The sequence below is a fragment of the Pangasianodon hypophthalmus genome, chromosome 24, assembly GCF_027358585.1.
Source record: "Pangasianodon hypophthalmus isolate fPanHyp1 chromosome 24, fPanHyp1.pri, whole genome shotgun sequence".
In the NCBI taxonomy this organism is placed as follows: domain Eukaryota; kingdom Metazoa; phylum Chordata; class Actinopteri; order Siluriformes; family Pangasiidae; genus Pangasianodon; species Pangasianodon hypophthalmus.
The window spans coordinates 4,091,227-4,104,955 of record NC_069733.1 but is presented as its reverse complement, the minus strand read 5'-3'; the positions used below and the strand labels follow the sequence as shown (position 1 = coordinate 4,104,955).

Genomic DNA, 13,729 nt, shown 5'->3' with positions numbered 1-13,729 from the left:
GTAATGAGTACTTAGAAGACATGTTCCTGATTTTTTTTTGGCAGTATTTTGCTTTCAGTGTTAATTTCTACAGGATTACTGTCTTACAAAACTGTGTCCCTATTTTTGGTATGAACCTATGATGTACAAAGTATCCATTTTATAGACCTTTAAAGGAAACCTTCTGGACCACATTTGGTCTGTTGGATAAGTTTGGGTGCGGGTATAAGAGGTATCGGGAGGCACAGGGACAGGAAACACATTGTCAGTCTAGAACATTGCCTATTGTATGAGTCATTCCTGTTCCAGTGTGTCTCTCTTTCTCAGCATTGTACCATAGTATCTGGTAAATATGTTACTATTGATGCAGCCTGTAAGACCTTCAGCTTTTGCAGATGTGGAAAATGTAAGTATTAACCACAACAAACTGTAATAGACTGATATATCGACCTCCAGGGATGAAATAATCTATCTAAGAGGAGGGATGACACTAAAATAACACAAATGATGGATGTCTTTCCCATTCACGCAGGTTAGTGAGTGCAGATAAGAAGACTAAAATAAACCTTTTATAGTGAATGGAGCTTTTGGGGAAATGGTACCAATGAGGAAGAATCTTCTAGAAAAGATTTCAAAAGAGTACACGAACTCCCTGCTGTAGGTTAAAGTCAGTGTGCGTCAGGAGCCTGACGTGTGACTTGTTCTTCTTGTTTTCCTTGTTCTCCTCATTCTCCTCATCATAGGTTTGTGAAGAGTGGTTGTGTCTGAGAGTTGAGATCTTTCTATCAGCAAAAAATACTGACTGTGTTCTCTACTTAAGCAAGATTAAATAAGAGAATACATTTATAGCACAGAGGATCTTGATCTAATCCATTCAAATCAACACACAGTTTAGTTTTCCCATTGTGATTCGACTTTTATGATAATTCGCTGACCAAGTACAGATCCTTAAGGAATATAACTCTCCTCCCTACTCTGCTTTATATTATACTGCTTTATATTACAACTAAATGAGAGTTATTGTGTGAACCCAATGATGAATGCAGAAACCATGACTATGAGTGAAAGTGCAAACCAAAAGGCCCTATTTGGACTTTGTACAATATTCCTGATTCCAAATTCCAGCGCTAATAGATAACACAAATTACACATTCATATACACCAATGATAGATGGTTTTGGGAAAAATCTTTACTTTTACACTTCAGCTTTTATGTAACACTACAACACATTATTGCCTAGAGTTGGAACCTTGTGTCTGGTAGCACTATTAACAGCTTCACTGTTAAGATCTCCAGTGAAAACTTGTGACTTTCATTATCACTTTCCTGGTGATGTTGTTGTCCACATAACCAGCAGAATGAGCAATACTTGGCCATTCTGAAATGCAGTTCCCACAAAGATTCACATCACTGCTGTATAAGTCAAGCAGTTAGAGGAAAGTTGCATAGGTTTGGCAACAGATATGTGCACACTACTTTCTAAAATGCATTCAGAGAGAGAGAAAGAAAAATAGAGGTATAGAAAGAGGAGAGCTTAAATGAACAGCAGTTGTAGCAGTGTTTGATAATACCGAGAGGAATGATTTCCACATTCTAAGAGATAAGTCGAGAGAAGTATGAAATTGATATGGTTAGCCAACACTGCAGTGATATATGAAGAATGGGAGTGAGTATGGAGGAGTGGGGAAAGCTCAGCCCTGTGCGAGATATGGACTTGCAAACCTGCATGCCAAACTAATGGCATCATTTGCAGCGTGCATGATAGACCAGTACTAACACAATTTCTTTCCACAGAATGAAATGGGACAGAACCAAGGTAGGGTTGGGGAGCAACAGGGGACATTGGAGGAAAAGGAACCCAGCCCAGACCCAGGGGGTAGCAAGAAGGAAGGAAACGCAAGCGAGGTGACCTGCAGAGAGGTGGAGGATGAAGCGAGACTGGTTAGGGAAAGGCTGGATGTGAGCCCAGGCACAGAGCCAGCATCACCTACTCTGAAGCTGGATACTCACTCTCACAAAAAAGGGGCCCCTCCTATAGACTGGGAATGGATACAGGGAGGGGATGGAGAAAGAGAGGGAGGAAGAGAAAGAGGAGAGGGTGAGGGAGGCAGGACCGAAGTTCGAGGTTTGCAGAAGCTGTACAATATTAGAGTCACTAAGAGAGGCACGTTGAGCACTGAAGTGGCCGGGTCTTCAAAACCAGAGCACATAACTGTGACAGAAAGGAGCAACAGGATGGACCTGGAGAACTCAGTGAATGACAGTCAAGAATGGAAGGTAATTCATAAGGACAACATCCAGGACCTTGCATGGGACTCATCTAGCAGAGTGGAGAATGTTGATTTTCAACAATCCAAATCATCAGTCAGTGAGGAGAACAGTGTCACTTCAGAGGTTACAGGCAGCCTTAAGAAACAAGATGGAAGCAGCATGACCGATACTGTGGCTGTTCCTGGCGTCAATGCCTTAATCGTCACAGAGGATTTACCTGATGATAATTTTCCATTTGAAATGCCTATTCCGAAGTCTGAGGCACCAACCAAAGTCACAGAGAAGAACAATCTAGACACACTGAATGCTCTATTACAAAAGAATTTACCTGGAGAAAATCCACTATGGCAAGACAGACCTGCTGCCATCTTAAAGTCCTGTGAACCAAGCTTGGCTGAAGAAGACAGAGGAAAATTATCACTTTCTACTTCTTCTAGAGACAACCTACCATTAAAATGGAGATCAACCAAATCTGAATGCCAGGAGAAAATCACTTCTATTGAACCAGGTAGTTCAGGAGTACAGGAGCATGCAGCAACATCAGAACAAATATATGGAACAGAGATACCATCTCTTGCAATGATGTTTGACCTGTCGGATAGATCGGAGCTCAAAACAACAGAGATGTTATTACCGAACAGTGGAGATGTCTGTGATTTTGCCACGACAGTGGAGAGCAAAATCAGGGATAACTTTGGAAAAATAAAAAAACACCATGCTACAGGTAGTAATATAGAGAGTAGTGACACAACAGAGAAGAGCATGACTAAACCAGATTCCTCAGTGATGGCACCTTTGGGCCTTGCAATCTACAAAGTTCCAAACGTGTCAGGGTTCGAAGAGCTACCCGAAGAGGAGAAGCACTGGTCTATGCCAGACAAAACTGACATCTCATGCAATGCAGGAGGAGTGTATAAGGAGACTGAAGAGTTCCCTCCTGAACAAGAAGATAGAGTTGATTATTATCCCCCAGCAGAAACAGCCAATATCCAAACTGAAAAAACTCCTCAGCAGTTTTTGGCAGTGGTGACTGGACAGTCAGAGATGCTGTCACTCCCTGACATAACAAAGGGCAATATGCGTGAAATGGATCCCCATCTGGCCTTGTATGCAGCCATGGAATCTAAAGATGCTCTTGTTAGGGAGAGTGAAATGAGAAATCGAGACATGTTTTTGGTTAAAGCCACGGAATCAGAGAGCGACTGGGACGAACTATCAGACAAAATGATGTTTTCCAAACAAGACAGGGATAAAGGAAATACTATGGCAACAGAGAAAAACTTGGAGGAGCGATCAACTGTAATGTTAGAGAAAAATACCGACAAATCCTTTGGTGAGATGACATCATCAAAGAGGGACAGAGACAACCAGAGTGTCGCCAAAAACCTCACTTCAGTTACTGATATTCATCAGCAAGCATCTGTATCCATTTCTAACTCCAAGCTCGAGAGCACTGCAGGTCATGAAGAGGGCAGGCAACTACTGTCACTTGTAGAATCAAAGATTTGTGTACCTTTGACTGAAATTTCAAAATCTATGGAGTGCCATGAATTAAAGGATATGACAAATGAGACAAAGCCTTGCATTGAAGACCCCATAAAAGCATTCACTATTCCTTTCAAGGATGGATGTGGGAGTTCTGTATCGCAGATCCCTGGGATTGATAATGCCACCACTCCTCTAGACGTGCAGAATCCCCCGCAAGTGTGCTGTATGCAACACAATACAGGCCAAAACAATCCTCCACCGCAATCCATTGGACAGTCTCATGCTTCTGACCGTGACACTATTATTCTAAGCCAAACTGACCAAAACATCGAAACAAGGAACGATCAGACTCCTGTATCTGCTCAGGGTGGCGTCCCAGCAAGGGAAAAAGCAGAAAACCCTCCAAAAGGCAAGCCTGTGTCTGACCTGATAAAAGAAACCATCCAGCTGCATGAGAAGAGGAAGGAGTGGACCAAACCTGCCGATGCTAAAGCTGATGTGGTCTTGGACTCTGCACAGTCTGTCAAAGTGGCACAGATGAAGGCAGCATTCGACTCGCCAAAAAAGTCACTGGATAAAGGTCTGGAAAAAAAACCTTCAGTGAGGAAAGGTAAGAGTCAGCTTTTTGGAGCGCATGAAACGATGGAAATGTTCCTGAAACAATGGAAATGTAATGTTGTAAGAGTATAATGTTGTAATGTTTTTAAGTCTTGAGTTGTTATAGTTGTTTCCACTAAATGGAGGGGGGACGAAATGGTGTCTCTGTGTTAAGTGTCTGTGATGATACATAAGAATATAGAAATCCCTTCATGAAAGCATCTTAATTAACTGTTAAAACATCTTAAGATGTGATTTCCAATAGTAGATGGAACTGTATTATGAGCAGAAACTGATCACAGAGCAGTCCAAAAGTGTTACTCTGCTGTTTGGTGTGCAATCCCTGGATTTGGGAACCTGCATTATGGTGCCATCTTGTGGGAAAAGTGAATTGACATCATGTAAGGTACCAGATCTGTGACCTACGCAAATATGGCATGGGGGGAAAAAAATCACAATACAAAATACATAACTAGAAACGACAATATTCTTTGAATACAGTTACACTCTACAGTTAAACCAGTGAGGTTTGGTGTAATCACTGAGTATAACCAATGAAACCTTTCAGAGATCACGAATCATTAGATTGTTTAAAAAAAAAAAAATCTGATATTTACAATATAATATTATAGCTTAATGCTGGGCGGAGCTGTTAGCATTGTTGTGATTGGGTATTCAGATGGTCAGTTTTCCCAATTATGGCGCTGTGGGGCGGGGCATGGAAGAGTGGGCGTGGTTTCCGGCCTGTAGGCTCGGGAAGGCGAGTCAGCCGCGCCAGAGGCAGGAACAGGGGACTGCTGGAAAGAAAGGACACTGAAGCTGTACATATTACACACTTACCGCTGGTCAGGGATTTTTGTGCTCTTGCTGAGAAGGTAAGATTTGTTTTTTTTTTTTTAAATGTTACTGGATTGTTGATGATAGAATTGTAAAAGCTGATCTGCAGTGTAGCACAAAGTTGCACCGATTTACAGGCCTTTACAGACTCCTGCATAAGATCTGTCTTCAGTGCTACTGACTTTTCCTGTTCATTTGGTTTTGTAGGAAAATTCTGTTAAATCTGCAGATTTAAGAAGCTGTGCTTTCTGTTCATGTTTATTGCATGAAGCAGCTGATGCACATGAGGTCGGGTTTTAATTTAAAGCAAGTCTGATGTGGAATTCTGTGATTTGGCGAGTTGTGTGTGTGTGTGTTTTTTTTTTTTTTTTTTAAGGAACACACATCTGCTTATCAGCGTTCATTCAAACTGAGCTGCCAGTGGGGCGTTGTTTACCAAATATCCCCATCTATTGCTTCTTGATCAGCATTTCAATTCACTGATCATCTCTGATCAGCTGGAGGAATACATGTTTTTCATGAAGAATGCTTGTGAATAGATATGCTTACTACTTTTCCCTCTGTATGCAAACATACATGAAGTAACATGCAAGTTCGCCCCACTTGTCTTTCCTGTTGGTGTAGTTTTGCTTAACTGGCACCGTTTTATGCCTCAGTGTGCTTCTTCTCACAGTCTTTCGATTAGTTCGCCTAATGAATGCACCGTGTGAGATGTTTTTTTCACTCTTGCTGTGGTAATAATACTGGAAGATCAGCAGGGTTGGAGCCTCACCCATATGGGATCTCTGTGACAGGGAGAGAGAGAGAGAGAGAGAGAGGTGCTGGAGGAATTGTGTGGAGGTTTATGTAGAGTTAGCTGTGTGTTGAAACACGCTGAGTGAGTTTACATTCCCCCCCCATGCACATGTCCTGGCTTGCTGAAAGCGGGTGCATGGGAGGCTCATTGTGGGCTGATAAGCGCGCGCTCTGGCTGCATTGAGCTCATTTGGCGCAAATGCAGAAAGAAAGAGAGCGAGGCTGCGAAAACGCGCGCGCCTCTTCCGTTTGCTCACGCGCGCGCGCGTGCTCAGCTTGTACGCTGTTTTTTTGTCTGTTTATTCAGTTTATACGCTACTATTTGTTGTTTTTTTTGTTGTGTAGCTGTAAAAGTGAGCACTCACTCTCCAGTTTATGGCGTTTACGACTCTCCCAGTGTGTGGGCTGTGTTTTAGACTAGATTCACCTCATCACAGCTACACGCTAGCCACTCCTTGGTTTTGGGTCTTTCTCTCTCTCTCTCTCGTCCTCTCTCTCTCTCTCTGTACTCGAAACCGCACTACCGTACTAAATATTACAGCTATACAGTTACTACATACCATTTAGTAGGCCTATTTACTACGGTACTGTGGTTTTCGGATGTAGCCACAGCGACCAGGGTGACACTGTCGTGAAGCGGTGTCGTGAAACGTGGCGGTTTCCTTGGTTGCCCGCATTTCCGGCTTTGTCAGTTTGCCTTGCTGATGACGTAGCCGAGAACAGGGCTTTGATACACAACCTGGGAAATTCCTCATCCACAACAAACACACACTGAGTGTTGAAGTGAGGTAGTGGGGATGAGGGAAAGACTTCCAAACTATCACAAAATGGTGGATACATTAACAGAGTGTTTATTTTGTCTCTGTGGTTAGTACTTTATGCTGTCAGCCAGCTCTACCTTAATATTATAAATAAAGGGAAAGGTTTGACAGAAGTTTCCACTTGTCCCTAAAGTGGTCAATCAGCTAAGAAGTGTTTGGTGACGGATGTTTATTTCTTTAGTTTTGGACTACAGCTACAACCCTAGTGTAGTTAACAAGTCATTAAAACATCTTGTCACTCAGCATCTTTTCTATAAAGACATTCACGAATCTTCATAGAGCAGTAAAAGCAAAACACATCATCAAACCGAAAACTCAACAGTGAATCAGAAAACACCGCAACAAAACCAACAGCTGCTTTAGAAACACAACAGAAATTCAGCAAATGGAACAACACAATTACAAACACAACAAATGCAGAACTGCAACAGCGAATCAGAAAACACTGCAACAAAACCAACAGCTACTTACGACGCATGACAGAAAATCAGAAAACGTAACAACAAACCCAAAAACACACCAGCAAATTCAGAAACCCATCAACTCAAAAGGGAAAGCGGAGGTCCTTACTGAACATCACATGCTCGTTGCTGATTGGATACAGCATATCACAAGGAAAAAGAGTTGCACTTTCCCAGTCTGTTATCTAGTTAGCCTAATGAAAAAAAAAATAATGTGACGTTTCTTAAGTTAATATAGCAAGGAGTAATCCTTGCTTTGAATTACGAAACTGTCTTTAGGTGGCTTTTCAGTGTTTGCATGCTCATATTAATGTGGACAGCATATCTAAAATAACATTATATAAATGCCCTTGATAAATATAAGCATGAAAAAAAAGCATCAGTAGGTTCATTTAGGCTCTCATCTTCTCATACGGAAAACATCGTCCTTTTATAAAATAGCATGAATGGTTTGTATTTAGTGATTTAAGTTCACAGTGGAACTGTGTACACTTCTGCCTTTAAACGTTGGAGGCGGGGCTAATGAGACCCAACTGCGATAAGGGAAAAATAAATAAATTCCAGTTGGGAAAGATGGCTACATCCGTAAACATTACAGTATTCAGCTAGATGATGATGTTTACACAGTGTCCTAAACTACATCAGCAAGTCTGCATGACATTACTGAAGAACGGAATGTGGTTTGAAGCTTTACACAGAAAATGTTGGGTGAACTTAACGTCCATTGTTTGTTAGCTATATTAACTGAGTGTATAGTTGTGTAAATGAGATTTTTTTTTTTGCTGATATCAAGATCCAAGATTCATGTTAGCTTGGGTTACTATGTGCCGTGTGGCGTTTCAAAGGTTCTCCCTGCGTCTCTGTAGGTTTTCTCTGGGTTCCCTGGTTTTCTCCCACCTCTGAAAACATGCTGCTAGGTGGATTAGCTACACTAAATTACCCCTAGGTGTGAATCAGTGTGTGAGTGTGTGTGTGTGTGCATGGTGCCCTGCGATGGACTGGACTGTATTCCAATCTTGTACCCAGTGTTCCTGGGACCGGCTCCAGATCCAGCCAGAACCCTGACTAGAATAAAGCTCTTACTGAAGATGGATAGATGAATGAATGAATATGAATTATCAGACAAACAACAGTGGTTGTCATAGAGATGAATCTTAATATGGTCATGTTTGGGTGGGATGTCAACATGCATCAGTTTGCGTCACTGATTGTGTGTGGCGTGGTGTGTATTCTTGGACGCGTGTCTTTGTGCAAGGCGGGAAATGGGTCGGTTGGGTAAAATTAGATGTAGGATGCAAGGAAGCGGCTGTGACACTGGGAAGGATGCCGTGTAGGGTGTGTGCGAGTGACTGAGTGAGTAAAATGTTCTGCAAGACTGCTGCTAATTATGTCCATGCAAAACATTTGGTGAATTGAAAAGTTGGACAGTTGTAACCTCATTTTGAGGAGTCTTGTCAAGTAGGTCGTACTATGACTGCATCATTGTCTGGCATGTGTCGATATACAGTTTTCATGACTGTTTATAGCATTTATAACACAAGTTATAACAAGAATCAATGTGGTTTGTGGATAGTCCACAACTTTTAAATGTTTCGATAAAATGATAAAGTATGATGTGCCATTCTTTAAAAAAATAAATAAATGTAATCATTGGTAAATTGTTGTGGTACAAGACAAATAAGATGCTTCAGGACCTGCTGCAATATGAAAATATCTCCACTTTGTATCAAACCACATCACACCTATACCGTTGATTATCTTACTGTAACGGCACATAATTGTTTTATTCCTGATTGCAAACTTCATCTGCATTTGAATGTGCTTTAATGGTTTTATATCCCACGGTCTGTTCGGTGTGCCTGGAGTATCTCCTGTGAGCCGTTATGATTAAAAATTAATCCCGTTTTATGGTGATATTTGCGGCAGAGAGGAGACGTGCATAGAGAGGGTCTCATCACAGCCTGCGTTTGTTTGATTTGGCCTGGTTTAAGTGGCAGTCGTTAGCTGGTACAGTCAAGATGTGCTGTTTTGCTCTGCCAGATCATTCACAGCGAACCTGATAACACTATCAGGTTTGGTGCTACCACTAACATACTCTTAAAACTGATTGATTAGCATTAAAAATACTGTTAAACCTTTTGGGTTTACATAGTCAGTTAGCTATTTCAGTAGGTTTATTTGACAGTTGGAATTTTTGTGATTGGTAGACTTGCATGCCATTGTTTAGTAGAGGAAGGTGTGTTATGTGTAATCTACATCGACAGGAACTTAAATTTTTTTACTTCCTTTTCAGGTGAGGCAAAGACAGTATCAGTATGAACGCTCTGTGGAAATGATTGTGTCTTTAGTAAAGTGTTTGACACATTGCAGCCCCGCCATCCAGCCACATTGAGTCATATCCCATTGGGACGTTTTACTGGACGCTGCACTAGAACTTGTTTTAGCTGGGATTCCTGCACTGTTCTGTCACACAATTAAGTTAAGTTACTGTTTTCATGTTGCCAATGACAAAAGGCAGGATTTGCAGACTTGTCAAAATTTATGCATTTTGCATGAGCTTCCACTTTTTAACATCGGAGAACGCCAGTTCTCAAATCTAACACTTTACAAATAATGTTAATGGTGATGATTCCTCTTCGGGGGTTGGCAGGTCTCCAATTTGGGATTAATGCATGTTGAATTCTTATGTTTTGAGAAAAGTGTTGTTTCTGCCATTGTTTCTGGCATTTCCTTTGCTCTGTTGGATCGACTTTGCTGTTATTAAAAGTATTGTAGTTGTAACTATGAATGCATTTATCCTGTTACTTTTATTGGATATCGGCCTGACACCGTGCTCCGATAACAACATCCTATAACGTATGATACTATGTGACATAATCCTAGTTTACGCTGTCGTGCTATGAACAGACGACACAAAATGACAGCCATCTGGATGTACTGCACGAGTAAAGATGGCAAGCAAATTACGCTCTGTGAAAATAGATAGTGGAGGGACTACTGCATCTTCCTATAATGCAAGTAACCCGATGAAACATTTTATGGCATTTATGGCTGACCTGAGCATGTGCGAGCACGTAACTTCTGCGAGCACTGAGCACTGAAACACTCAGACTTCCTACACTTTGTTCATGAGTCAAGGTGAAATTCATGGCTCACTCTGTTAAAGATACAGTTTTAAACACCGTAACATCTTGAACATAAAACTCAACAGAACATGAACCGAGCTAGATAAAATTTCCCATGATGTCCCTGTTTTCTGAATACTACTTAGGTAGGTTAAACATTTCAGGATCAGTAATTGGTATTGAGTACCAAAAACATGTACTTATACTCTGTCTGCAGCAGTTGGTATTGATGCATCCCTAGTAGAAACGGTACTGCTCTTTGGCAGTAGAGTTGAACATGAGGTTTTTTTTTTTTTTTTTTTTTTTTAGTGCAGGTTAATGACGATGGGAATTGATAAGCTTCCTGAAACTACCAAATCCATACTTGACAATTGGGCTATTTATAGAGAGACACTGTTGATGCACGATGAGTCAGTCTGAACCTGTGCTCCTCCCTTAGCCGCAAGCTTTGATTTTGAGATGAATAACACTGACATGGTGAGCTCTTTTTTAGGAATAAGAAGAGCCATGTTTCAACCATTGGGGGAAGCAAAAAAAAAAAAAAAGTAAATCGGGCAGTTCTAAATGACTAGTTTTATGTGTTGGATCGTTCATGGGTCCAGGCTGGCCGGCTGTAAAGAAAGGCTGTGGCTGTTTATGAGGAGTCTGTGCAACAGTATATTTAAAAAGAAATAAAAACAATTATCAACCTTATTACAAAGATTGTGGGAAAACCAGCTTTGGAATTGTGCCAGGTCGTTGTATTTTCATTTCACTGTAACTGCCTTGCCCTTTGTCATGCTTTTTTTTTTTTTTGCTATTATCGCACTACTACAGTCTTAGAGGAAAAAGCTTCCATCTTGCACCTTGATGGGTTCTTTAGTTTGTCCCTCTTTCAGAGCTGAATCATTCAAAAATCTGAATTGTTACCCATGTGTCTTATTTTCAACCTTTTTGACCTGAAAACATTAAATGAAAAGGTAGCTGTGAGACAGACAGTTAGATTAGTCACTTATTCCTCAGTATCAGTTGTGTCCATTGTAAAGTTTATGACTTGCATAAGTCTGTTGTCCTGGGAACAGAAATACAGAGTTGCTTTAGTTTGACATTGCAGTCAAAATGGGCCAGAATAACAGAACATACACCACATACCACAGTGCAGTCCTTGTAATTGTTGATATGGCAATGTTTTCTGAGAGAAGACGCTTATTCAGCATTTTTGGAAGGAGTCTCCAGTGCCAACTCTTTAAAAAGGTATGACGTAATTGTTGGCAAAAACTGTAAATGATGAATAAATCAGTTTGGGGTGTGTTGCGTTCGGAAAATAATCATCTTTGGGTTGGTAACAGTAAACTCTGCTTCTTGTCAGACACCACACCATCCCATCTTTGATTATTTTTCTATAACTTAATAATCTTCATCATACTACCGTTTGAATGGGGAATCTTTTATAGACTATACAAATGCTGATTAAAATGCAGTCTACCAAGGTATATTGAACACATTATGGAAATATGGAGGATATTTTGAAGAGTTCATAATATCAGACTTTATTAATCATTAATTGAAACCTGGCTAGTTCTAGGATCTAGGCTGATTATTAACATTAAGTGGCCAGCATCTTCATAACATCATTATATGAGGAGCCAGGGAGCAGTAAGGGCTTCTTTACTGACAATCTCGTTCCAGTACTCAAGCTTTATGGATTTTATAGTGGTTGAAGCACTATGGCATAAGTGTAAGGGAAATGTGCTTGGGCTGCTTAAACATAACCATGTATGGTGGTAAAACTCTCTGAGCCCAAAGTGAAATTAAAGAAGGCGTTCTGGCTTTCTGTGAATGCAAGTGAGAGCCTCTCTCTCTCTCTCTCTCTCTCTCTCTCTCTCTCTCTCTCTCTCTCTCTCTCTCTCTCGCTTCCTTGCTCAGAGTTATGTCAGAGCAGAACAATGCACTGAGGTTTTTATAGCAATGAAGAAAAAAAAACCCAACACATGCTGACCAGTGATGGCTGCACATTTTGTGCACAGTAAGAAAGCGAACTCTTCCGAACTCTTTAGTGCTTTCTGTACTTGTCCATGCATAGATTGTCTGGCACTACCTGCTTCCCAAATCCAAAGTGAGGAATAATAAATGAAAGTCTCTTTCATGCATACATTTTTAGGTTAAGTGTAAACTTGCGCCAGAGATGAAATCCCTGGAAATCGACCAGGTCAAGACCTCATCTAGTTTTTGGACGCACTCATGTGTGAACAGAAGCCAATACATTACCAGGGAAGACATTCTGACCCCTTTTTAAGGTGAATGATTTGAAACATTAGAACCACAACAACAGGAGGAAAGCCTAAAGTTTTAAAAAAAAAAAAAAAAAAAAAGGCAGGAGTCTGGAATTAAAATGATTCAGAAATAATGGCATGTTGGCCATTCATGCCAGGGAAGATTATATGACAAATGAATGGGACTCTTACAGACTGTAGTCATTTATGAGCTGGAATTCAGCCATTTATGAATGGAGTGTAAAAGAGAAGACACGTGATGAACTAAACTTTAAACAAATTCCACCAAATCCATTGATCCTTCCAATGATGCAACCATATTAGTATTTGGTTGAGCTTTTCTTATAAGGAGAATCACAGATCTCTGGTTGGATCATCGTTAAAGGACAGTGTCTCACAACTCCCCACATCCCTGCAGATCAGTGATGCCACAGTACTTACAAAGCTTCCTTTGTGTGCTACCAAATTCAACTGATGAGATGGCCACACATACCACATACTAGCTGTGGAGGTAGCATCTGTCACTTATTCTACGCTCAGGAAAGAGTAAGTTGGCAGAAATATAAAGAAACCATCCTGGAACTTGGCTTTTACTCTTGATGATTAAGTGGAAGGTTAAAATAAGGTCTTGGAGCAAGTAGTATTCCATTTTATGACCTCTGGTTAAAGATGAGTATATTCCAATATGGCCAACTGCACCACTGATCTGGCTGAAGTCCCCAGTTCTGCCTTCAGGGACCTAGCGCAGTCCAAATTTTCTATTTACTCCAGTCCTCAACATACTTAAATAGCTGTTTCACAACCCTCCATTGCCTCCATCAGTTGTATTGAATGCTGTATTTTGTGTCTTCAGGAACTGGAAGGGAAAATACTATTAGAAAACCAATAATAATAAGTTTATAGCTTCCTTGAGACTGAGATTCGTGCCACAAATCGGGTGTATTGAAGCAGGAATAACACTAACCTATCAGTGTTGTGGCCTTTCAAGCCTGGAAACTTCACTCCTACTATAAAGCATTGGGTTGGATATGTGTACAATGGGTTGGATATTTGTATAGCACTATGCACACACATTCACACACTTCTTCACACCTAGAGGCAA

General features: G+C 40.8%; 1 protein-coding gene across 2 annotated transcripts in view; it reads left to right on the top strand.

The window, feature by feature from the left end:
* Positions 1-1,774: 1,774 nt before the first annotated feature.
* The window catches only part of coro1ca (coronin, actin binding protein, 1Ca), a 48,669-nt gene continuing 36,714 nt past the window's right edge, over positions 1,775-13,729 (top strand). The window contains exon 1 of one of the 2 annotated variants that reach the window (XM_034298934.2): positions 1,775-4,349. In XM_034298934.2, coding sequence (XP_034154825.2) covers positions 1,781-4,349 — 2,569 coding nt within the window. In that variant the 5' untranslated portion in view covers positions 1,775-1,780. Of the gene's footprint in view, positions 4,350-5,053; positions 5,212-13,729 lie in introns of those variants that run through there. The other variant, XM_053228824.1, reaches the window with a different exon arrangement.